The sequence below is a fragment of the Cupressus sempervirens genome, chromosome 5, assembly GCF_028749045.1.
Source record: "Cupressus sempervirens isolate cs-2001-9-10 chromosome 5, ASM2874904v1, whole genome shotgun sequence".
Taxonomy (NCBI): Eukaryota; Viridiplantae; Streptophyta; class Pinopsida; order Cupressales; family Cupressaceae; genus Cupressus; species Cupressus sempervirens.
Genome location: NC_143122.1, coordinates 828,949,028 through 828,975,348, shown reverse-complemented (window position 1 = coordinate 828,975,348; position 26,321 = coordinate 828,949,028). Strand labels below are relative to the sequence as shown.

General features: G+C 35.5%; 1 protein-coding gene across 3 annotated transcripts; it reads right to left on the bottom strand.

The window, feature by feature from the left end:
- Positions 1-1,139: 1,139 nt before the first annotated feature.
- Positions 1,140-26,321, bottom strand: LOC149558441 (rRNA processing protein-like protein). Of its 3 annotated transcripts, none has more exons than XM_089832679.1 (2): positions 25,290-26,321; positions 1,140-1,578 (listed from the first exon to the last, which is right to left on the bottom strand). In XM_089832679.1, the coding sequence occupies exon 1, from the start codon at positions 26,256-26,258 to the stop codon at positions 25,317-25,319; it is 942 nt and encodes a 313-aa protein (XP_089688805.1). In that variant the 5' UTR covers positions 26,259-26,321; the 3' UTR covers positions 1,140-1,578; positions 25,290-25,316. The 3 variants fall into 3 exon arrangements, with proteins under 3 accessions (XP_089688805.1, XP_089688806.1, XP_089688807.1); XM_089832680.1 differs by lacking the exon at positions 1,140-1,578 and adding an exon at positions 1,638-2,378; XM_089832681.1 differs by lacking the exon at positions 1,140-1,578 and adding an exon at positions 1,638-2,372.

The window sequence follows — 26,321 nt, the reverse complement described above, 5'->3', positions numbered from 1 at the left end:
GTTGTCTACTGCTCTAAACTACTTGGGAAGCTTCAATTATTCTTCCGAATAGTTGTTGGGACCTCAACCCACCTGATTACTCCGATGGCATAGGAATCCCTCCTAAATTGTAGGAAACTGTTGTCTAATGCTCCAAACTACTTGGGAAGCTCATGCATGACTCTTCAAGTGCTTGGGTTGGTTCCCTCTATACTCTACTGGCCTATGGGAACCAGATAATAGGCCAACCTTGCTAGAAATGTTGTCACTAAAGAAGGGCAGAAATTGGGGACATGACATTGGGAGCCCATGAGCAAAACTCGACCAAATACTTTGCTGGACTCAGATAGAGAGTCCTGGTTAATTCACTTCAGCTGCCTTGAGAACTTGCAAGTTAAGCAAATCTTGTTAAGTACTAAAACTATAATTGTGAAGGACAGACAAATCTTGTTAAGTCCTAAAACTATAATTGTGAAGGATGGACCAAGTTTTTTATGAACAAAATCACTACCTGTGCCTAAAACAACACTCACCCCAACTATGGCCACAGATGATGACAGGTAGCCTGCAACAGGAACCAAGATAATAGTGCACCAAAGAGTGAGACTAAAAGCTCGAGCAATCAAGAACTAAGCTTACATAATTATGTCAAATAGAAATCCCAATGAAAAAGGATACATAAGCCCCATCAATGACATCAAAAACATTTCATAGACCCGTACACTATAAAATATCGGCAACATGAATTATTAATTCTCAATATCATTCCTATGATTATAACAATAGAAAGCAGGAGCAGTATGCAAAAAATTTAATAAATCTAGCGTCTATCTTGGATTGCAGTTTCTAACCACTAACAGTACAATAAAAAAAAGATGTGATTCCAAATGTCTATATTCATCAGCAGATAACCCATAATAACAATACATCCCAAGGAACATGAAAAGTTTTGCTGCCATTGGATGAAAAGAAAGAATTTTTACAATTTGGTTATAAAATATAAATTTACATAATAAAATGGATGAAGCACAAGATTAAAAGATTTACTTGGAAATTTTTCTCTCGAAGAAGTCATTTAACCAATGGAAAACAAGAACTTTATCAATTTAAATATAATTATAAAATATAAAATTACATGATAAAATAGATAAAACTCAAGATTGAAAGTTTTACTAGGATCTGTTCCTCTCAATGTCATTAAACCAAATGATAATGTATATCTCAGAGCATATTACCAATTTTACACTTAACTCAGCGGAGCTAGAAAAAGGTACAAGGTGGAAACTGCCCAAATTTTCAATATATTTGTCATGTTAGACTGTTGAACTTGCACTCTGTAGACTCTGTAAAGCACAAAATACAAAGTACATAACAAATATTGATAAAGTCAAAATTGCATGTAATTACTGTTATCTATACTTTACAGTGGGATCACTTGTCGCTTATCCGAATGTTTTTGGTTCCAGTAAAGGGAGAGTTGTGGATCTCACTCTTCTACCTTATCTATCCAGCTAAAATTATTTTAAGCAAACATTGGATCCTTTCTTTCAGTTGTCGAAATCTATAGCTAGATGGGCATCAGCAACTTCATTCCCGCTCCTAAGGATCAGATAAAGGATAAATCATAATAAATTCTAAGTTATCTAAACTATCCAATCTAGAAAAATTATTTCAATAAACTCCTCAATTATTGAATGTAAAAGATGTACAAACCAAGAAATTTATTAGTCCCTGCCTTTTAGGCAGCATACTAATGTTTTCACTGAACCTTTTCCCATTAATTCTCTTTTGGAAAATGTGCATATTTTTTCAAATCTAATATGTTGGACAATACTTTTATTAAATTGAATTTACCTATAATTTTATTGCTAAAATTGACATAATCTTAAAGTCTTTCTGGAAGCATTTCCTTCTAACATGACAACTTCACGCTCCTGTTTCTAGACAGTTCCAGTAGGTAGGTGTCAGGAACAGGTAAACTACATATAGAATTCGGTGAATTGTCCATAAACCACATGCCCACTCTTCTCATTCTCTACCATTTCAAATAAAGGATAACTAAGGATCAGATAAAGGATAAATCATAATAAATTCTAAGTTATCTAAACTATCCAATCTAGAAAAATTATTTCAATAAACTCCTCAATTATTGAATGTAAAAGATGTACAAACCAAGAAATTTATTAGTCCCTGCCTTTTAGGCAGCATACTAATGTTTTCACTGAACCTTTTCCCATTAATTCTCTTTTGGAAAATGTGCATATTTTTTCAAATCTAATATGTTGGACAATACTTTTATTAAATTGAATTTACCTATAATTTTATTGCTAAAATTGACATAATCTTAAAGTCTTTCTGGAAGCATTTCCTTCTAACATGACAACTTCACGCTCCTGTTTCTAGACAGTTCCAGTAGGTAGGTGTCAGGAACAGGTAAACTACATATAGAATTCGGTGAATTGTCCATAAACCACATGCCCACTCTTCTCATTCTCTACCATTTCAACTCTCTTTGAATCATCAAATTTGGTGGTCATTTGCTGCAGACTTTTCTAGTAGTGTTTTACGAGTTTCCAAATTCTGATATTGGGACTTCAAGAAAAATCACAGCTATACATCAGGGTGGCAGGTTTATGGAGGTGCACATGATTAGCAGTAATGGTAGGTTTCCCATCAGCCAGTGCCCCATTGAGGCAGCAACAATCTGGTTCTACTGCAAAACAGAAGACTACTAATAACTTTATGCATTCCATCAACAATAGAAGCAGTAACAGGGTTTTACTCATCTTCAAACCATTCTGTTGAATAGCCTCAGTGCAGGCCATGAACAGATACATAACAAATGCCTGATTCTTGAGCACCCTCATCACCACTACCGCTGGCACCTGTTCCACAGGTATTGTTTCATTATGATTTGACTATTGGCAATATCAGGCTTTTCTGATACTGGATAGTTGATAATCATGATTAGTCTTAAAACCAGATTTTCGAGGTCTAGGTCACTCAGTAGTTTTAATACAATTTGTTCAGTTTATTTTGATAGTGAAGTCGTAGTAGTATTAATCACTAAACTCTGCCATGACATTATTTTGATTGATATTGGGGAAACGGAGAGGTCACTTATCAACTGTTAGTAGTGTAACATTTAACAAATTGACTTATAGGACCAAATCAGAAGTCCATCTTCTTGACTTCTTCACGAATTATGGAAAGATTCATTTTTACTGCTGCCCAGGAGAAGTTCAGTAAGCTGCTGGCTACTAGTGAGGTCTACATTACCTTTAATTTGCATTTTTCCTTGTAGATTTGCTAAGTTGGCCAGTGTGAACCTTATACAAGTGGATCATTTGGCAACTAAAATTGGTCTGGTTCTTTCCTTAGATTGCTTCCTATTTGTTTTTTGTTAGAGTGAGTCCGATGAAAGTTATATGGTCAAAGTTATTTGCATGCATTAGCTTTTATATAATCATCATTTTAATTGTAGATGAAAGTTCAGAATATAATAAGATGTATTTCATACTACATTTATTATGGATTGGTTTAATTTTGTTTAGGTGTGTAGTAGTTGCATGGGTATTGGTTTTTTATTTGATGATTTTAACATACGATGTTTTCCTGGTCCATTAGAGTCAGTTACTGAACTTCTGGTACATGATTATTTATTTCTTTTTGGTATCGATGTATCTTTTATCATACTTCATGAATCAATATGCCAAACTGCCAATTCAGTTTTCTTGAATGCAAGCTTAACATGTTCAGGAGAGATGACATGTTTCTGTGTATCTAAAGAAAATGTCTGAGAGTCTAGAACATTAGATGGAAGAATATATCAATAGATGAACAATAAGAAGATGTTTTAATGTATGCAATGCAACCAGACCATCATTGGCAAATGCATAACTAGTTCACGGATACACAAGAAAAAACACATTGCTTTCAAGATAAAGAAAAATGGTGGGCACTCTGCATAATCCTTTTCATCTTGATTGAATAGCTCAATAGATTTTGTGTGTCAGAAGACAAAAGCATCTATTATTCTGTGCTAAGTTGATTGTTCTAAGATGGTCTTCTCTACTTGTCAATGCAAATTAGCTTGATCTCTTTGTTAGAGAATACAGATCTTTATGTTGCTTTTTAAATGGTTTCATAGTTTATATTGCTTCTATTTAATCTTTACTAATAAAACTAAATGATTAAAATATATTCTTTATTAATAAAACATAACAGTAACATTATAGAATTAAAAATAATAATAAAGTAAATAATAAATTGATTGATAATCCTAAATGAATATAGAAAACATTAAAATTGTACAGATAAAAATAAATAAATATACAAAAAATATGCACAAGATATAAATGTTCCCTACAATAAATTTGTTTTGAATCATTGATAAAAAATCATAGAAATAATTGTTATGGACTGAGATTTCAAGGGCATAAAAAATCATCGGGAGGAAAAAGGACTTCAAAAATAATCTATGCTCCACGAAGTTTCTGGGACGGGGATGTTTTAGGGACAAGAACGTGTTTCCGGTACGAGGACGGGTCAAAGCCAAACTTTAGGGGACAAGACCTTAGGGGACGGCAATTAAAAACATAGGGGATTTTTTTAGATAGAGACACAAAATTCAAGTATGCATATCACAACATTGATAAACCATTCACCATAGAGATTTTTGAAGATCAATACATGGAAAATTATCAAATGACAAATGTTAAGTACCTCCATTATAACATATCACATAAATACGTAGTAAAATCAAAATGCCTAAAGTCTCCAAGTATTATGTATGAAATCAGAATGGAATAAAGAAAAGTGCAACTAATATAGTAAGTAGTAAATAGAAATACTAAATGCAATCTTTCCTCACTGCTGCTACTGATGTTGCTCTATGTTTTTTCCACTCTTAGCAAGTACATCATATCTTTAAATGGGTAGAAGAGTTATAGCGTTTTCATGGACAAATATGGTTTTCACATTTTTATTGTCTTTAAGACAACTACAAACCCGCACAAAAAGTAAAATTTATTGTTTTGCCGTTACCCAACTAGCTCGAAAAAAGGGGACGGCTAAAAGTTTCGGAGATGGCAAAAATCCCCGAGTTTCCTACCCCAATTTTTTTGCCATTTCGGGGATGTTTCCGATTTTGGCAAAAAGGGGACTGCGTCTCCGTTTCGTCCCCAGGATGGGTACAAGCCAAAAAGCATAGGGGACGCGTCCCCATGGAACACAGGAAATAATCCATACCATCAATGCTAAGGTGTGCCATGATATGATATAGCAACGTGAATAGAAGGATGACAATGCATCATCTTACCATCAATTCACCATAATTAAATAATGAGTTCTTAAAGGAACCGGTGGCCATGAAGTCAAATAACTGACTTGTATATGGATGACAATTATAACTGCTTTTGGGAAAGATGAAATACGATAGCAGCATAATAAGTTGCAGAACATTCTATGAAGGGATACACAACATATGCAGCCAGTTACAGAGTAAATAAATATTATATACTGCAATCTAAGTTAGCCAACGATAACAGAGGGCATATCATGTATACAGAGGGTATATTTTACATGAGTGATAACCTCAGGCTGCATATGATCATAATCAGACATCTATGAACAAACAGCCATCGGTGAAAACATATTAACTCAATGGAATAGGTAAGGCAGATATTTATGATAGGGTTCCTTGTGTAATCATCAAAGGAGAAATATTGATTGGAAGAAAATCAGAGAAAAGGCAAATACAATCAATAATAAAAAACAACTAACCAAAGAAACACCTATCATATCACAGGCTTTATATCACAGACTCAAAAATCATAACAAACGAAGGGTAAAGTCCAACTTTACAAGCAGACAAGAGATGCACATAAATAACTAAAGACAGGGATTGAGAAATACGCTAAAAATCTATTTCACAAATAGTACTTTAATTGCTACGAGTGATTAGAAATCAAATGATGCATTTGTGAAGTGGAATCGAGAACTGCTAAGTCATATTTCGGTTCTCAGAAATTATAATCTGACCTGGGCGGTGTTATGGTAGGCAAGCTTTCTAATATTTACCTTGCTGAAGAAAAATAATAAGAGTTTCTATTACACACTTTGGTATTTAAATAAATCTGGAAGTGCACTACATCCATTTACAAGTGGCTCAGCTATAAATATATTGTGTGGCATTGCCTATACTGAGAAAACCACAACAATCAAAGTACACCAGCAAACCATAAGTAAATCAGAAAATTAAGTATTTATATCACAAATAAACTGTTTGGAGGCGAAAAAATTAGGGTATGCTGGAGAGTCCATTCCAAAGACTGCAGAAGAGCAATTGAACGCAAGAGTGAAGAAGAAAGCAGATCGAATTCTGACGGACAGAAAATAATGTAAAATACAGCTCTGCGAATATGACAAACTTTACAAAAAACCCAAATATTGCAGGCAATAAGACCGTCCGATCACACAGGCCTCCCGCTAATTGTTTAGTACCAGCACGAAACCCTAGCAAATCAGTGGATAAAGTTGATCAAGTTCTGCACTTATCTCATAAAAAGGATGTTACAAATTTTGACTACACTGCTAAAACTTCGAATGCGTTCTCCGTTTTAGATGGGGCACATGATCAGGTACCCTAGTTTAAACAACATAAATTTCGCAATCCTGGGTATACACAGCAGCATCAAATCAAGGGGAGGAAGCGAAAAGACAAAGCAGCAAAAACTATCAACGCCAAAGCACAATCGGCAATCAAACAAGCTAGGACACAAATCGGGTCTTTTCGCAATCTTCCCCCCGAATTCAAGTTCAAAAAGGTAATCCTCTGTTTAAATCGCATGCTGTGGAAACTGTTAACCCCAATCACCAAGTTCTTTATTCCCCCCGACCGGTAATCCATTCCACATTTTGCTTGGATAATCAAATCCGCTTCTTCAACTTCACCAAATACGAAAACCCTAACAATCAAGCCTTATATGCCCAGAAAACAGGTTTTCTTGCGGATCTCTCTACAGATCTAGCACTGGGAGACTCAAATCTCTTTGCATTTCCCCTTTCCCCCAATATCTACACTCCCCCTCATCGCAGATCACAGAATTCCAACATCCATCCTCTTCCCATCGCTCAACCCCTCGCCTCTCAGCCCAAAACCAACCATACAGAAGGAAAGGAAAAAGTCTTGATTATCAATAATCAAAAGAACGAAGATAAATGGCACAAGTGCCTAGAAGTTGGCGTTTTTGCTTTTTGGAATGGGCCAAGATTTGAAATGCATAATCTCATTTGCTGGATTGAGGACTTCTGCAATTCCCAAGTAAGTATTTCTTAAGTATTTCTCACTATTCAGATAACTATCTTATATTCAATGTTGTGATAAGTATGTTAAGAAAGACTTCCTTTATGTCTCTGATTGCTTCTTTAAAAGATATGCAGTTAAATTTTTTGATCGGACTCCTGACTGTAAGGAAGAAAATTTGAACTTTTTAATTCCAACATGGATCTCTATTAACTCCATCCCTCCAAAAAAGCAAATAAAGATTATTAGGAAATTAGGCTCTTCATTTGGAGACCTAACTGGCATAGACGCCTCATTCAAATTTTGTAATAACATCAAATTATTGGTAAAACGTAAAGTTAACACCAAGGAATTCAATCCCATCAAAATAATAACCAATAGATCGATATATAAGCTAAAAATACACAGTTGTGAAGGAAAAATCTTAGAGATTATCAGACTAGATGATGAGAGGAAAATTACCTTCAAAAAGCTTCAAACCACCACTGATCTTATGGCTACATTCCCCATGATTAAAATTAGAAATTAGAGAATGTATCAAAAGGAAGATATAGCTAAGCAAGTTGATCCAAAGGCTACTCAAACCATAGCCAAAAAAAGAAAGGCAGAAACAGCAAATGAAGCAAAAGGTAAAGTAATCAAGTCAAGAACAAAGGACAGCAGCAAAAAAGAAACTCTCTCAAAGTTTGGGAGCAGGAAATCTCCCAAGATTAGTGAAACATATAGGCACTCGTGAATTATCAGATACACAGGAGTCTAAAGGAATTAGGTCTAGTCTGATAGAACAGCCCAAGCAGAATGACCTGAGTATCAAAGATCGTAACAGAACAAGGAATGTTACCTCACAGAGCATGGCTAACATAAAAAGTCAGAATAATGTAATCAACAAAATAATATGGAAGAAAAAAATCTGTGAAAGCAAAGAAGGGTAAGAGCCCAAAAGTATTTAATGAGGAAAGGAATTCTTCGAAGTTTGAATCAAAAAACCAAGATAAAGAGATTCCGAAAAACATGCTCAGCAAGATAGAAGAGATGGAGAATAGTCAATTATTCTCAATCGAAGTACCAGATGAGGAAATGACTAAACATACAAAGGATAAATGGGAAACTCCAAAGCAACAATTAGAAAAATTCTCAAAGGAAAATAGTAATCTTGAGAACAAAGCAACAAATCTATTTACCAAATTTTGGCAGACGCCTCCTACTTGGAAAGCATCTCCAGAATACAAACTCAATGAGCATAAGGCAAAGGATGATGAACAGAGTGAGTTAAAAAACCTCAATTCAAGTATTCCAGGAGTTTTTGAATAAGGATTTGGAAAAAGGCAAAGATTGTGAAGGATATATACTTAGTGAAACTGAAAAGGAAAACTTAGATCTTCTAGCCGATGAATTAATCCAAGTTTTTGATTATGAGAATATGGATAAGAGCAGTAGTTCACAGAAACAAGACCTAATACAGCGAGTTTTAAAGATAGGTGGAGATCAGTACACTTATGAAGACCTAAGAAGAGATCTGATTTCATTTGAAAAAGATGAAGCAAACAAGAAATCTCCTCTGAGAACAGAATATAAAGTAACTGCAACAAGGGTTGATGGCAATGATGATAGTACTCCGCAGTTACCTCAAGAATATGACAGTCTTACAATGGTGTAGGTAGAAAAGGGAGCACGATTTTTGCAAACCACAAAGGATAAAGATATAGAAGAAGGCAGTCAGGCTGAAACAGCCGTAAATTTTCTAGGAACCACAGAACATTTGGGCATCCTGAGGAATCAAGAAGGGTTAGATACTCCAAATTACAAAAAAATTAAAACCAAAAGAGGAAGGAAATCCCTCAAGGAACTTAGAGAAGCGGATGGACAGGCAAAGGAACAGCAAAAGATTAGTCATCTACACTATGCAAGGAAAGGGAAGATCATTCCCAAAGCAACATGAAGATCACAACATGGAATGCTAGAGGCCTAAATGCCCCTAGCAAAAACGCATATTAAAACAAAACCTAAAAAACTTTGAATCGAAAATTATTGTATTACAAGAAATAAAATTAAATAAACAAAAAGGATTTAAATTAGAAAAGACACTAAGCAGTTGGAATTGTTATCTACATGAATCTAGAGAGGCCTCAGGAGGCCTAGGTATGATCTAGAATCCTAGGAAAGTTATATTAAATATTTTAATTTCAAACCAGTCATGGTCATGTAGTAGACTCAACAATATCAAAACCAACTTACAATTTATCCTAATTAACATATATGGACCAACCTCTAATAGTGATAAAAAAAAGTCTATGGGATGAAATCAGTACCTTCATCAATAATCATAACAATGAACTCATCCTGCTTGGAGGTGATTTCAATACCATTTTAAATATAGATGAGAAATTCAAAGGCATCCAACAAACCTCCCAAGCTACCAAGGTTTTTGAAAATTGGGTTGACCTTAACAATCTGATAAACATTACGTTTAATAATGGTAAGTATACGTGGAATAATAAATGAAAAGATTTTACTTACATAGCTGAGAAATTAGATAGGTTTTTCCTCAAAGGAACATTAAGTTTACTAAACTCTGAGATCCAAACTTCAGTTCTCCCAATTGCAAATTCAGATCACTATCCCGTCTGTATTGAATTCTCCAAACCCAATAAACCAGGTAGAAATCCTTTTAAGTGTGATAAAAATTGGTTTTTAGACAGCAACTTTATGGCACTTATCAAAGAATGTTGGACATGAGTATTTCAAAGGTTCCAAAATGTACATCTTTGTCTCAAAAATGAAAATGATTAAAAAAAAGATTTGTAAGTGGAATAATGAACACTTTAATAACATATTTAAAAAAAACTAGATATAGAAGAAAGCTTGAGGAAATTAAGCATAGAAGTGATTAAGAAAGGAATGAATAACGACAGCTATAATCTGGAAAAAGATTTACTTGCTAGGCAAGAATCCATCCTAGCTAAAGAAGAAGTTTTTTGGAGACAAAAATCAAGAGAAAAATGGCTAGATGAAGGAGATCAAGACACAAAATTCTTTCATAACAGCACCCTGCAAAACAGAGCCAAAAGCAAAATTACAAAAATCAAGGACCCTCTAGGTTCCACTATAGAAAATCCAAATAAAAATGTTGAGAGCTTCGTTAATCATTTCCATAGCATTTTAAATAATTATGATCATTTCCATAGCAATTTAAATAATTATGACGGTTCAAATTTGGTAGCACAAACAAAATTGCTTGAAGCCATTCCTAGGTTGATCTCGTCAGAAGATAATAAATTATTAAATAGCCCTATCACTTAAGAAGTCAAGCTAGTGGTCTTCAACATGAACCCAAATAAATCCCCAAGACCGGTTGGATTCCAAGCTTTTTTTTACCAAAAATGTTGGGATATTATCGGATTTGATATATGGAAAGCCATCGAAGCAACAAGAAATGGCGGATCTATTTTATCCGAAATTAATAATACTTTCCTAACTTGATACCCAAAAAAGAAGATCCTGAAACTCCAAGAGATTTCAAACCTATAGCCCTCTGCAATACCAGATATAAAGTTTTATCAAAAATTCTTGCAAATCATCTTAAACCTATTCTCCCCAAGATCATTTCAGAAGAACAAACTGGCTTTGTTCCAAGCAGAGCTATTATAGATGGCTTACTTATTATTCAAGAAGCACTCCACTCAGCTCACAAAAACAAATTAGCAAGTATGTTCATGAAATTGGACATACAAAAAACATATGATATGGTCAATTGGAGATTTTTATGTAAAGTTTAAGAAGTTTTTTGGATTTTCGCCCCAATGGATCAATTTCATCTATCAATGCATCTCTACACCAAAGATCCTAGTACTAATTAATGGAACACCCGAAGGTTTCTTCGGAACCTCAAGAGGTATCGGACAACGTGATCCGCTTTCTCCATTCTTATTCATCATTATGGCAGAGGCTTTTGGAAGAGCATTAACCAAATCTCATTTAGAAGGAAAAATATAAGGTATCAGAGTTATTGGAAATGTCCCTAACATCACCCACCAACAGTATGTAGATGATACCATCTACCCTGCCAAAGCTCTAAAAACGAGGCCCTTAATATTAAATCTATCATTCAGCAGTACATGGAAGCCTCTGGTCAAAAAGTTAATGCAGCAAAATCAGAAATCTTTTTCTTTCACACCAAGCTTGAAAAGGAGACTCAAATATGTAACATCATAGGATACAAGAAAGGCTCATTTCCATGCAAAAAATTTGGAATCAAACTAGAAAAAAGTAATAAATCTAACAAGTTATGGCACAGTATTCTAAATAAATTAGATGCCCAGAAAGGGGGATGGCAAGATAAATGGCTTACAAAAGCCGGGAAAATCTCCAAAATTAGAGTGGTTCTATCTGCTCTCCCTACCTACCAACTTTCTTGCCTCCCCCTAGCTAAAAACATCAATAAGCAATTTGAGGCCAAATTTAGAAGTTTTTTATAGTACGACTCGACTGAATCTAACAAACTAGCTCTCATTAAGTGGGACAACATCTGTAAACCTAAGGATTTAGGAGGTGTAAGAATTAAAAATTTAAGCTAGCAAAACGAAGCACTTGGGGCTAAATTTGCTTGGCGCTTATTTGAAGAAAGACATCAAAAATGGGCCAAAGTGTTGTATAGTAAATACCTTAATCCAGCAGACCTTTATTCAATTTTCAGAATGCAATCTCTCCCTAAAGGCTCCAAGAGTTGGAACTTCTTAGTCAAAAATCGAGAAATCATTAGCAAATATCTTACTTGGGATGTTGGTAAGGGTGATGAGGCTCTATTCTGAGAAGATTCTTGGGATGGGTACCCCCCAGTAGACAGTATGGGGATCCTAGGAAATCTTAAGGAGAAATTAGTAATAGCCTGGGGAAGCAAGGTCTGTGACTTTAGAACTAAAATTAATACTGACGGTATTACAAGATGAGCTTGGAAATCTGTGGAATAGCTAAATATAAATTCAGCCGAACAAAAAGTTTTCAAAAATCTCACTCAAAATAGGAAAATCAAGCAATCTGAAAGCAAAGATAATCTCATATGAGCTGCATCAAAGGATGGGAAGTATTGCGTCAAAAGTGGTTATAAACTTATTATCTTTGTTGGGATGTGTCCTGCTTGCCTAAGACAGGCTTCTTTTTATGGTTGGCTTTCCAAAGCAGGATTCTTACAACTGATAGAATTCGTAAGATGGGCATTGAAGGCCCTTCTAGATGTGTGCTCTGTAGGCAAGATGGCGAAGATACCAACCATATCCTTTATAAATGCCCCTATTCACATCAATGTTGGGATTGGCTCAGACAGATGCTAGGTTGGTCAGCGCCCACGCCATTATCCCTCATTGAGCTTCTCAAGGGATGGCCAACAGGTATTTGTAAGGGTGTATACAGCAAAATCTGGAACATTAGTCTATCTGTACTTATGTGGGAAATTTGGAAGGAAAGGAATAGAAGAATTTTCAAAAATCAGGACGTGCAGATAGATGCAATCCTCAATAAAATCGAAGCAAGCATAGTTGAAACCTCAAATTCACACCTTAGAAAGTCTCAACAAGAGGAGGGCTCTTTCTCGAGATGGGATGGGTTAATGAAGAAAAACTAGAAGAACCTAATAAACCCCCCACTCGTATATAATAAGAAAAGTAAAAAAGCAAGGGAAAACTACAGATGGACCCCCCCACGACCAAGGTGGATCAAGTTGAATTTTGATGGTGCCTCAAGAGGCAATCCTGGGAAAGCAGGCATAGGATGCATCATTAATAATGCTGAGGGTAAATAGATAGTGAAAAGAGCCAAATCCATTAACCCCACTACTAATAATCTTGCGAAACTGGAAGCTCTGTAAGAAGGACTTCAAATATGTCTACATTTAGGAGTATCAAAGGTCATTATTGAAGGCGACTCTCAAATTGTTCTTAATGCAATTAGGAAACACACTACTCCAAACTGGGTCCTTAATTCAAAATTGGAAGAAGTCCTCAAAATCCTAGACTATTTCACAAATACTCAAATTCTAAATATCTATCAAGAAAGAAATACGAAGGCAGACCAGCTAGCTAACAAGGGCGCTGATGGTGAAGGTTTTTTATTATCCAACATCTATAATTTCCTTAGGTTTCTAGTATTTGTTATTTTATTCCCCTCCCTCATTTTATATTATATAATAAGTATTCTAATAACTACCCATATTAATCTAATATAATTATTTGTAATTTTCGAAAAATATTCTCAATTTTACACTAATTTAAATGGTAACAGTAAGAGGGGATTAGTATCCTTCTGTATTAATTATAAATAAATATGTAATCCTCAACTAGAGTATGCCCCTTTTAATTTTGCAATAAAATAGGACCAAGGTCCCGGGCAACACTGGAGATTTTCTTCTCCGTTCTTTCCTATCGGTGCTTGTTTGAACGGAGATACTCTGTTGTATTTATTTTTTATTATCATAATATAATCAAAGGCTTCGGTCGTTTACCGGTCAAAAAAAAATCATAGAAATAACATTTAATATTTATTATTATAACCTTATAAAATATTGAAACCTAATAATAATAATAATATCAGCATTTACTATAATGATCTTATCAAAAGAGATGCAAACCAAAATGCAAACAAAAGTGGAAAAGCAGTTGCAGGAAAATACAAACGCAGTTGCATATGAAGATGGAGATGAGTCATCGGACGAACATGGAGTAGCTGACACCAGACACAACCTTAAAACAATAAAATCTTTAGACGCCAGATAATGAAAATGGAACAAAAGCGACCTTCAAACAATGAAAATGGAGCTGAATCTTTAGACGCAACCTTTAGACACAATTGTTTTACCCCTACCCGAGCTTCAAAGCAGACAAAAAGATTTATTGCTTAAGCTTTTTTTATATTTTTGCCAGAAAACACTAAAAAAGACCAGAATATTTTATGATTTCCTGCAAAATGACCAAAAAACATTTCTGTACGAATTTTATGACAAACTTCGCAGTTTTTAACATTTTTTATGGGTTCGCAAAATTTTGAACCTGAAGCTGAAAATTCTGGAAACCCCATGGCACAACTTACGACAGTTTGCATGCCTCCTATAGTTACACCACTTATTCTAATGCATTCATCATTCCCGAGCATAGTTGGAAAACTTGCCAAGGTCTGAAAAATAAATTAGGGGAAAACTCGGCCAGTTTTCAGCAAAAACTCAACAACTTAAAAAATTGCTTAAATTTAATTAGAAATGCATTTTTTTGCAAAAATCAATGAGAAGATACATCCAATGAATCAATAAATGAGAACAGAAAACAAACAAGCTTAGTCTAGATGTATTTAAAGTTTTAAACACAACGTGGGTACAAAAACACATTCTCCAAAAGAAGACTCGCGGCTGGAAGCAAGATAGTAAATAATTTATGTCAAACTAAATGTAAAGACATCATTCCAATTACATCTTCCTCTTCTCAGTTCTAATAAAAACTAAGGGAGAGGTAGCAATAGAGGATCTAATCTTAGAAGTTTGCACTGGCCATGATTGCCTTCTTGCTTGTTATGTCTAACTCAGTTTGTGGCTTGTCCTCAATCTTAGATATAACTCTGCCTCTAGCATCTCCATTCACTAGTAGTGACTACTTATTCAACTCAATGTCATCAAGCATGAAACCAAAACCATGCCTTCCTCCATATCCTGCCTCTTCAAATCATTGATGTCATCCTCTTCAAAATGTTGCTCCAAACCCGCTAAAAGTGCTTCAAACCCACCTCAAGTCCATTTCAAATCATTTGAAATCAGTTTGCAAGCATTTGGAAGACTTTTCCCCTCTTAGCAAAATACAAGTGAAGAAATGAGAAATGAAACTGATTTGGGCCACTTTTGCCTTTAACTGCCATTATAAAACTATGTCCGAGTTTTTAAAAAAAAACTGCTCGACAAGTTCTTGCCCAAAATTTTGCGAGTTTTTGGCACCAATAAAAGTCATAAAAACTTGTCAAGCCAGAAAACTCAGCTAGTTTTCGCAATTCGGAGAGCACTCTGCTAGTAGTCCATCTATTGTCCCGAGCAGCTCAGAATTTTACCAATTTTAACTTCCCAAAAGCATATGAATCCAAAACAAACAAACCTCTTCTCAATTTGTTGCCTGTTTACTTTCAGGGCAGCTTAGTCACATTGTTGTGTTTGAAAAAATAATTTTTTAGATTTCTCTTTTAATTTTACTGCCACTCTTAATCATACAATCCCTTCTACAGCACCAAAATAAACTATGAATGCCTCTGATTTTACCAGTGCACCAGTACATAGACTACACTGTGAAATTAAAAATACTTCATACGTGAACTTACAACAAGCAGCTGGAAATTTTTACCAATGTTAACTTCCCCAAAGCATACAAATAAAAAACAAACCTCTTCTCAATTTGTCGCCTGACTACTTCTCAGGGATCTTAGTTGCATTGTTGATGTTTTAAAATTAATAATTTTACATTCTAATTGCCAATAAACTTACTACAAAAGTTCCAAACTACTTTCTTCCAAACCCGAACCAGATGATGCAAATACCTTTGGGAATTTCAGCTTTGAAAATTGTAATTCAAATATTAATTTATAAGGGTATTCCCCCTGTTTTATAATATAGCTTAAAATGTTCCTTTTTTCTTGAAATTTATTCTTGCAAATAAAAACAACTATTTTATCAACTGGTTGGAACATTACTTAGTTGCAGGATTCGTCCCTTCCCTTGTGGATCTCAGTTGAATGCACTGGATACATGTGGATGTGTACAGGTGCACATCCTAGACTATATATTTATATATTATATATTTCTCTATTTTTTTTTTGGTATGTTTAAAATTTGGTATTGATCAATAATTGAAGTATCATACTATCAAATGATTATTCTTTTATAAATATGTATACTTATTTCATTTTTTCTATATATATACTTATTTCATTTTTTCTATATATATATACACATATCGATTATAAAAAAATCCACACATACACATACCTGATTCTCTTAACTTGCATCACTACCCACATTAGAACTGGTAACTAAGAATATTTCTTTCTTGTCCTCCATTTATTATAGATTGCTTACTTGAATTTCTTCTACCAAAAAACTGAGTTCTAGAACAATTTGCTAACAGTAAATTTGCTGAAACCGAATAATTATTTCATTAACTTTGATATATGAAAATAATTCAAATTGACTGTGTTTGGTTGTCTATGAACAAAAAGTTATAACGTAAATTTTGTCCATTACTTGTTTGTCTTCAGCATAGCTCTACATTTTACTATCATGCCTTTGAAGACATACACAACTACTACAAATAAGATTGCAGTTATAAGTAGTTTTCAGTAGTCCTGTGATCTAAAAGTTTTGGACTGGTTGGAAACTAATTGAAAGAGCGTGTCAATAGTGATGGAAATCAGATTGATTTATGTGACAAGGTTGAATTTGTTGACAACATAATCTTGATGTGGCAGTAATCTTAGGTAAGAATGTTAAGTTTAGTTTCATGTCAACAGATGTGACAATATGTATCGTAGTACAAATTTTTTTGGGAAAGCCTTATTTTGCATGCACGAAGAGAAAATTATATACGTAATGGGTCTGTAACAGAGCTATCTGCCAGAATATATTTGTGAGCTATCTGATGAAATAATCGTTGTTGCTATCGGAATTACTAAAACTTAAAAAGTGTTAAAATTTGAAGCTGCGACAGAGATCTTTATCTCTGCTCTTGTAAAAATTGAGATATGTTAATTATGACCATATGGTCACCTTCAGCTGAAAGAGACATTTGTGAGAATATTTAAGTTAATATTATATAAAAGACATGTGTCATACGTCATGCAAAGAGGCATGCGTATGGAAATATGAAGTGTTGAACATTTGGAAATATGAAGGGTCGTGTATTTGGAATTTGAAGAGACCTTTGTGTGTATAATGAAGAATCTAAAGTGCAATCTATTGATGGGATTGCTTGGTGTATTGTCCATCGTTCAATTGAAAGCCTTGTACTATAGACATTTCTTGATCAATAAAAGCGATATTTTGCTGGTGTGGCTGGGTTTTTCCCTTCAACAAGAAGAGTTTTCCCAGGATAAATGTTTTGAGTCTTTTGTGTTTTGTTTATGCTCTTTTATTGCCGTTTATCTCTATTTCTGGGCTAAAACATTAACATCGTATCAGAGCCAGGTTTCAAGTTCAATTACAGCATATAAAGAAGTATTAAAGATCCAGTAGTTGTGTGAAAGACCATTCTTAAGTGTTGAAATTTAGCAGCTTCAGGAGCTATCTTGCTTCTTGCAATGTTTATTTATTTCTGCTATCGTAACCTCCTTCAGTGGTGGATGTCTCATATGCCCAATGTTTGAAAGTTCATTATTTCAATCTTATTATATCCATAGATGCTGAATGGGAAGGGCAGATCTGTAAGAGCAATGCCCAAGCGGCTGGGGAGAACATAATTACAGATGTGGGTCGCGGCTATGATATATACCATTGATATTTGGTTGTCTTATTGTAAGGGAGATGGTTGCCTGAGGCATTACCGTTGATGTTATAACCGGAGGCATTACCATTTGCGGTGTGCCCAAGGCAATCAAGTGTGATAAGCAAGAACACATGCACTTTAGGATTGTCAATTTGTCGGTTCAGCAAGAGAGTAAGTAGACGGGACTGGAGACCTTGTATGATCAAGTGATCAAAGATTCTCTGGCATCGTCAGTTATCTTGTGAGGATGTTTATTAGTCATCGCAGTAACTCTTCTTCTTCCATGACTTTTGATGTCTAAGTTATGATGACAAATGTCAGGCCTCGTATCACAAGGACAAGTAAGAATGTATCCTAGACCATATCCTGAAGAACTTAAAATCTCCTGGCACAAACAAGAACAGTTGCTGCATCAGGGAAATTAAAGGTAATGCCAAGATTTGACCCAACAATTTTGAATCAAGCGGATTCGAAATCATGTGATGCAATAATGGAGGAAATCGGGAAGGCAATTAAAGTTACAGAGTTTGCACAGGCAATTAAGCGGATTCAAAATCATGTGATGCAATAATGGAGGAAATCGGGAAGGCAATTAAAGTTACAGAGTTTGCACAGGCTACCGACTGTCTGGAAGGAGTTTGTCATTCTTTCAATGATGAGGAAGCAGATCAGCCTGTGCGGCTATTGGGTCACTTTGATTTAGAACCATCCATTTCTTAGGATGCTCAAGGGAAAGATTTTGATGCTTGGTGTTGGTCGAGTGCTTCATCCTATTTGAATACATTAAATCCAAAGATCAGATAATGGTGGTCTGAGAAGTTCTCTCTCAGAAAACTGTGGTGAATCGACACCTTCTCTGTGCATAGCAAGGGAGTCATGCAAGTTTCAAGAAATTTTTTCAATTGACCCAGCATTTAACCTATCTCAGGATTCACAAAGTTTTTTTTTATATGGAACAAAATGTATGATTCCAAGTGTTCTAGCATACGACCAAAATAGCGACCTTCATAGTTATCCCCTGCAGACGCATGAGTGCCACATTCCTCTGTTGAATAGTATCGGATGTTGCAGGGAAGTTTTTATTTTGAATGTTTTTGTGTGATATTCATAGCTCTAATTATTGATTATCCAATCTTCAGATTTTGAGCAGTAGTTTATGAGTATTTGTGTATCATGACCTTTGTTTTTGTTTTTTTGGCAATCTTTGTAAAGAAGGATACAGCAATCTGAATAAATCCATCATGTCTATTCTAAACACAGCTGAGTTCTCATATATGGTGACTTGTGTGTTTATTGTATGCATCAGCTGGAGTATTGTTTGAAGTGGAGTTGTTATTGTGTGACGTTGGTGAGCCTGCACAAGAAACATGCAAAGGATATTAGCGAAAGTTTGTAGAAAGAAAAGAGATAGAGTTATTGTTGGGCTCGACTCAAAAAGGCCAGTCTGTATTCAACAAGGGCCCATCTTTGGAGTATAGAGAAAGTTTATTAAAAGGTGCCGTTCGAATGTCCAATAATATCCCTAGTGACATGCGTTATAATTGCCATGGAGTGTTTAAATCTTATTCACGTGATGATTCTTTGCCTTCAGTTTTCAGTGCTGAAGATCTGATGTAGCTGCTAGAGAGATCTTCTCTCTGTTTTCTGCATCAAGAAATTTTCAAGTGTTATGCCTCAAACAATTTTGTTTTGGTGTGCTAAGCTGAAGTCTACAGTTGGTATACTCTGCTGAAGTCTACAGTTGATATGCTGCGCTGAAGTCTACAGTTGGTTTTTGGAGAGTTCTGCTGAAGTCTATCAGCAGCTGTGATATTTCACCTTCTTCATATCTCCATCCACCTTTTTATCTTCTCCACGTGGATATGAGTTGTTGGCAGTGTAACACCAGTACTGGGGTACGTAGGGACAGGGAGACATCAGGACGAGGTTCCGGGATGGGGGAAAAATGGGCCTCATTTTCAGGATGGCAAGGGGACAGTGGCAAGTGGTGGACGGGGTAGGTAGGGGTGTTGTACAGTATACGTATAGAACTTGAAATGCTAGTTATGAAACGATCTTTCAGCAAAACATACCAAATTAAATACTAAAATATAGCAAAACTGCAATATAAACTAGAACCATTGAACATTTAACATAGTAACATATTACATAATAGTAACATTCAAAAATCAAAATTCAAATAGAAATTGAAGTACTCATCCCAGCGGCAGCATGGTTGCGAAATGGTGGAGGTGTGGGTACTCAATTACTCAAGTACCCGGTAGGGGAACGTCTTGGGGACCAGTACTTCGAGGTTTGGGAGGGGGTGCAAGTCCCCGTGTTACACTGGTTATTGGTATCATGCCCCTCTCTTGTATCGCACGTTCCTTTATATTTCCGCCAATATGAAAGCAGCAAATCATCTTGTAACTGTCGTTCTCTCTTTCCTTGTTGTTTGCTTTCACCTTGGCATCAGTTCCATTTCTCTATTGAAGGGGGCTGTTCAACTATTGAACAATATAATCTTACTTCTAGCTTCGGGTTTATGTTCCGACATATATTTTCCCATTTTTTATGCATTATATTTTGGAGAAGAAAGGTGCTTGTGTTGGATATATAACACCTAGGTAATCATGCGATGAGGAGTATTCATGTGTGCTTGGTGCTCGTGTATGAAGAGGATTCAATAGCTCTTGGTATTCAGTATTCTTCAGAAGCTTACGTACCTTCCTTCTACTGAAGGGTTTTCTTTGTTCAACAGTAAATGTCATCACATTTCTCTCAATCTCTGCATATTTGTCTATGTATTGCTCAAGTTTTCTGCTGAGGTTTCTATCATGCATTTGAGATACCCAAAAGAATTTAACTCTTCCTAATTTATTCTTTCTCCGATTATAATATTTTCTGGAGCTATTCAAATTGTTGTTTTATAGTATCTGTTGTTAACTCTTCAAGAGTTTCCTTTGAATCAAGTCATTGAAGATGATATTATTGTTAAAGACTGAGAAAGTCTTTGAGAAGTTCTCTTTATTTAAATAATAAAGGTATCATTTTTCGAGGCTAGGTTGTTTCCCTAGTGGAGGAGGGTTTTTCCCAGGATAAATAAGCTTATCAGTTTGTTTTGCTTTGTTATCTCTGTTAATCTGGTTCAAATTTAATATTCAGACCATCTCATGCTTTATCTCTTGGTATCCTCAATGAAAAGTATTTTATGGGCATATTCGAGCTTGGATGGTATTGATGTTATAATGTTCAAAAGCGCAAGTCCAAGTCTAAAGAAAAATGTTCATTGCTCTCTGCTTTAGATACTATCGAATCTGATTATTGTTATTTTTGCTTCATTGTTATGGGTCTGACTTCTATGGAGCATAGCACAGGTTGTGACAATGTATGGGATTATTCGATTGTCATAATTGTCTGAATTCAGAGATGTATCAAGTGATGAAATCTCTGCATTGACTAAAAAAATTGGGGATGAGGAATGAAAGGATGGCAATGAAAGAAAAAGAATTACAGTCAGTTTCATCAAAATTGATGGGCGATGAGGTGCCATTGTTTCCCAATGCACAAAATTGCAAGAAGCCATCTCCTTCAGAAAGAAAAGCCGAGTCTTACGTTGGACGGGCAATGAGGTGCCATTGTTGCCCAATGCACAAAATTGCAAGCAGCCATCTCCTTCGGAAATAAAAACCGAGTCTTACGTTGGACGGGGGGGTCGCCAAATGTGTCCTTGCAGTCTTTAGAGGAAATGGAAATTAAGTATGCAGTGTGTGTGAGGCATGACAAGCATGGCACATTGGGGAAAGAAGAAGTCTCATGGAAGGAGAGAACCTTGTCGTTAGTTGCAGTGCCTATTCGGGTGGTAGATACCTCATTATCTGTACAAAGAGCATCATCTTCAATCCCTATAGGTCTATTATTTTGGACATAAATTCCTGATACATATGAGCTCCACCATCGCCACTACCTTATGATGTAAGATGTGGTAAGAAATGTGGAAGCTCTGATAAAAGAAAGATTTGTGAATCTATCCAGGTATAGCTGTTTTGAATGCTCTTAATTTTATAAATCTAATAATTGTATTCTTCTCCACGATAAGCTATTTTTTAAATAAAAGTTCTTTGATATAAATTTGATTAATTGATATGCTATCTATAGCTTTTATTCAACGTTTTGTAAAACTCTGGAAGACAAATTCATCGTTTGCATTGATAAAACTCTGAGCTATATAACTCTAGCTATTGCCCAAAGTTCTCCAGACGTGCAGTACTCTGTATCATTAATCTGACTCTTTTTCGAAGAATTTACAGGTTTGATGAAATTCGGAGAATATGTGGCAACTTTATCTCATTCAAAAATAAATTTTGAGTCTAACAAGGTTGAGATATGATTTCTTACCATTAAGGTAAAATATGAGATCATATTTATTTTTAGTATTACACCTGTGTTCACTGATTCTGATTCTCAAAATCTTATCATGTGCATGCTAAATTAACTTTGTGCAAAAGCATGCGATGAGACTGGCAGGTTACTCTAGAAGTTGTCAGTTCTTATTTTTCTTTATGGTAACATCTTTATTAACACATTTTGTTCAAACCAGTTATATGATTATCATATGAATGCTGGTATGCAAATATTTCTTTGCTCATATTGTGTTGAGATCAGGCTTCAAAGAGATAAGTGTTCTATGATTTTTGTATCTAACTAGAAAGAGAATAGATCTTTGCATTGACCTCTATGATAAGAGGATCTTATGAGTTGTTATAAATCTCTCTTGGTTGCAAGGTGCAATGGGAGGGTGAGAGATTATGCAACATTGTTTGCAGTCATGATACTAAACTTGTGGCACTTTATTGAAAGGGGAAGATCATATTTAGAGACGGAGGCTATTCAACTTCAGAGAGAGATTAAGCGGCAGAGGGAGATATCCAGCACATTGCAAGTTTATGCAATAGTCAACCATCTTATTGTGCTGATTAAAGTTGTCCCTGCAGAGAGGGACTGTGTATTATTAAAGTTGTCCCTGTAGAGAGGGAGTCTTTGTTAAGAGAAAATATCAATTATTAAAGTTGTCCCTGTTAAGAGGGAGTCTTTGTTAAGAGAAATCTCCGTTATTAAAGTTGTCTCTGCTAAGAGGATGTCTATGTTAAGAGAAAATCTCATTAATACATTCTTCTCTGGGAGAAAGTTGAGGTGAATGCCCTCGTTCCATCCTCTACGAATAGGTATGGTGGGCAACCCTCTACGAGTAGGCATGGTGGAAATGCATTCTTCTCTGGAAGAAGTTTGAGGTGAAAGCCCTCGTTCCACCCTCTGCGAGTAGGCATGGTGGAAATGTATTCTTCTCTAGGAGAAATCTGAGGTGAAAGCCCTCATTCCACCCTCTGCAAGTAGGTACAATGGACCACCCTTTGCAAGTAGGCATGGTGGAAATGTATCCTTCTCTAGGAGAAGTTTTGAGATAAAAGTCTTCGTTCTACCCTCTGCGAGCAGGCATGGTCATTCTATGTGCTTATGAAGTAATTATGGTGAATCATGTTATCCTGAGATAAAATGTGTTATGTGATGTGAATTTATGTTTTTTGGTTGCAGCTATGAGAGCCTCCCTTATTAAAGATCTCTCTCTTGCTAAGGGGGAGTGTTAAAGTTTGTAGCAGAGATAGAGATCTATATCTCCACTCTTATAAAATTGAAATATGTTTGTTATGACCGTGATAGTCACCTTCAGCCGAAAGAGACATTGGTGAGAGTATCTAAGTTAATATTATATAAAAAAACATGTCTTACATCATGTGAAGAGGCATGCATATGGAAATATGAAGCATTGAATATTCGGAAATACGAGGTCATGTATTTGGAATTTAAAGAGACTTTCATGTATAATATGAAGAGTCTAAAATGCAATCTATTTATGTAATTACTTGGTGTATTGTAAATCAATCAATTGAAAGCCTTGTACAATAAACAATTCTTGATCAATAAAAGCGATATTTTGCTAGTGTGGTTGAGTTTTTCCCTACAACTGGAAGGGTTTTCCCAGGATAAATGTTTGGAGTCTTTTGTGTTTTGTTTATGCTTTTTTATTGCTGCTTATTTCATTTCTGGGCTAAAACATTAACAAAAAGTCAATTTCCACAAGTACGCAAAATATTTAATTTTCTTTTCTTAACCCACATCTTGACTTGCATTACTTTAATTTTTGAATTGAACTGGTTTGTGAATTTGACCTCTGTGTGATTGTCTTCTAGAAGACGATGTTATTCAATTGAATTGATTTATGAATTTGGTCTTTGTATGCCTAATTATTGAAATCAATTGGTTTGTCAATTTGGCCTCTACGGGTTATCTTCACAAGATGGTGTTATTGAAATGAACTGGTTTGTGATGGAGTTTCATATACGGGATTCCTGTTGCTTGATTGTGATTTAAATGTGGTTACTCATTTGTATAAATGTTTTACTATTTAGTTTGTAATCTCATTGGTTTGTTGTAAAAATTCATTGCTAACAGATTTTGGTTTTGAGTTTTCCACATGTTGGCTGATTTGTTTATTAAATGAAATAAGCTTAGATTGTGATTTTTCTTTCCCTAACTGATGGAAATTGACCTCAGAATACAGAATATATAACTTGATCTTTTCTCTTACTGTATATATCCAGATGATAATGCAGGCCAAAAATGTTGATATATTGATGTAAAATTCTGTTACAATAATACTATTACCTTATTTTTCAATGGTAACATCTGAATATTGCAATTTATGATTTTTCAAGAAATTGATTTTTTATCATCTTAATACCATTTTTAAATATGTTTTCTGTTCAACGAAAATCTTGTAAATGTTCAAGAAATCTATATTTTTTAAATTATTTCGATTCAGTTTTTGTATGATTCGTCATCTTCTCAAGCCTCGTTCATATGTTACATATTTGTTTATTTATAAGTGCGTAATTGTAAGTGAAACTGATATTGAGATTTTTAAACTTCTCTATCAGGAAATAGAAGATTGAGAACTTCAAAGATGTTGCAACGATGATCAAGTGACCTTTATTGTGACTTTTGTTGCCTTCATTTTTGTTACCCTTGTTGTATGGTCACCGAGTCAGTCTTGGATTTGTTCGGATAGTTGATTTAGTAAAGATTAAGAACTTGGTATATTCATGATTATGCTATGGTAGCATGGATGAACCTAAATTTAATGATCATAGTTTATTTGAAGTAATTTTGTTTTCTAAGGATATATGTTATTGTTTGACTTATAAATTATGTTTTCTAGCTTTGGAGGATACTATTGAGTACTTTTATGTTCATAACCTTGTTTCTTCATGAAGAAAGCCGTGCAAACTTACTTGTGCCCATGTAAACCTTACTATTCTGAACATTTTGATTATAGAACAAATTTATCCACCATTATTTACAAAAGACAGAAACTTCAGATCCATGAGAACTTTTTGTCCATTATAGTTTTTGTCAAAACATAAACAAAACAAAAAATCATTGTAAACCCTAATACCCAAATTTACAAATACCTGGCACACGGACAGCCCAGAAGATCCTCAACTCATCCTTCTCTTCTTCTTGTTGTTTTTCCTGTTCCCCGCAAACCCTGTAACATCTGCAGCAGAATCCGCAGTGTTCTGCTTTCTCATCCGCTTTGGCCCACCATGTCCAAATTTAGAGTCTTTGAATTGCCTATTCTTCGCCCCTTTTTTCCCTCCACCAGACTGCATATTTCTGCCCTTTTTGCCTCCACCGAACGCCATATTATTTCTCCCCTTTCCGCCCGATCGATCACCAGGCGAAATCCCCGGCCTGGTCTTTTTTCCCTTCTGAAACGAACTCTTCCCTTCCTCAAAATCCAGCGGCATTTCATCATCACCATCCTTAAAACCGCTATTCTGCCTCATTTTCCTCCATTTTTTAACCGACTCGAAATCATCCTTCTTCTTCTTCGCCCTCTCCTTCAACTTCGCCGCCTGAACGGCTTTGGACAACTTCTTCGCCTCCCTCGACTTTCTCCGCTCCTCCGCCTCCTCTATTCTCTGCTTCTGGAAAAGCAACTTATCCTTCACCTTAAGCATGTGTGTATCTGTTTTCACCATTTCTGCATAGTAATCTTCAGGCCTTAAGAACGGGATTCCCATGCCTTGCAATTTCTCGTAGGCTTGGCGGGTGCCTTCTAAGGCCTGAGTGTAAAAGGCCATCTCTCGCGCCAGGTCATCGTTGGCGTCGATTTCTCCTTCTCTTTTGTAATCTATACAAAGTTTCTCAATCCAGTTGACATTGTCGGGCCAACCGATCTCCTCAAGTTTCTCATGGATACCAATGGTATTGTACACTGCGTCTTTACGAGGCTCGGTAAGCGGGGCATCTTCTTCGTCGTCTGAATCCTCTGAATCTTCTTCCTCCTCTTCGCTGTAGTTATCATATTCTTCCGCTGCTGCTACTGTTTCCTCGTGCTTGCCAGAATTCAGTGCCTGCTCTTTGAAGATCGCCATGTCTCGATTTGTTTGACAGAATGCCAAGGCTTACATAATTCAAGGCTCCAGATATTTCAATGC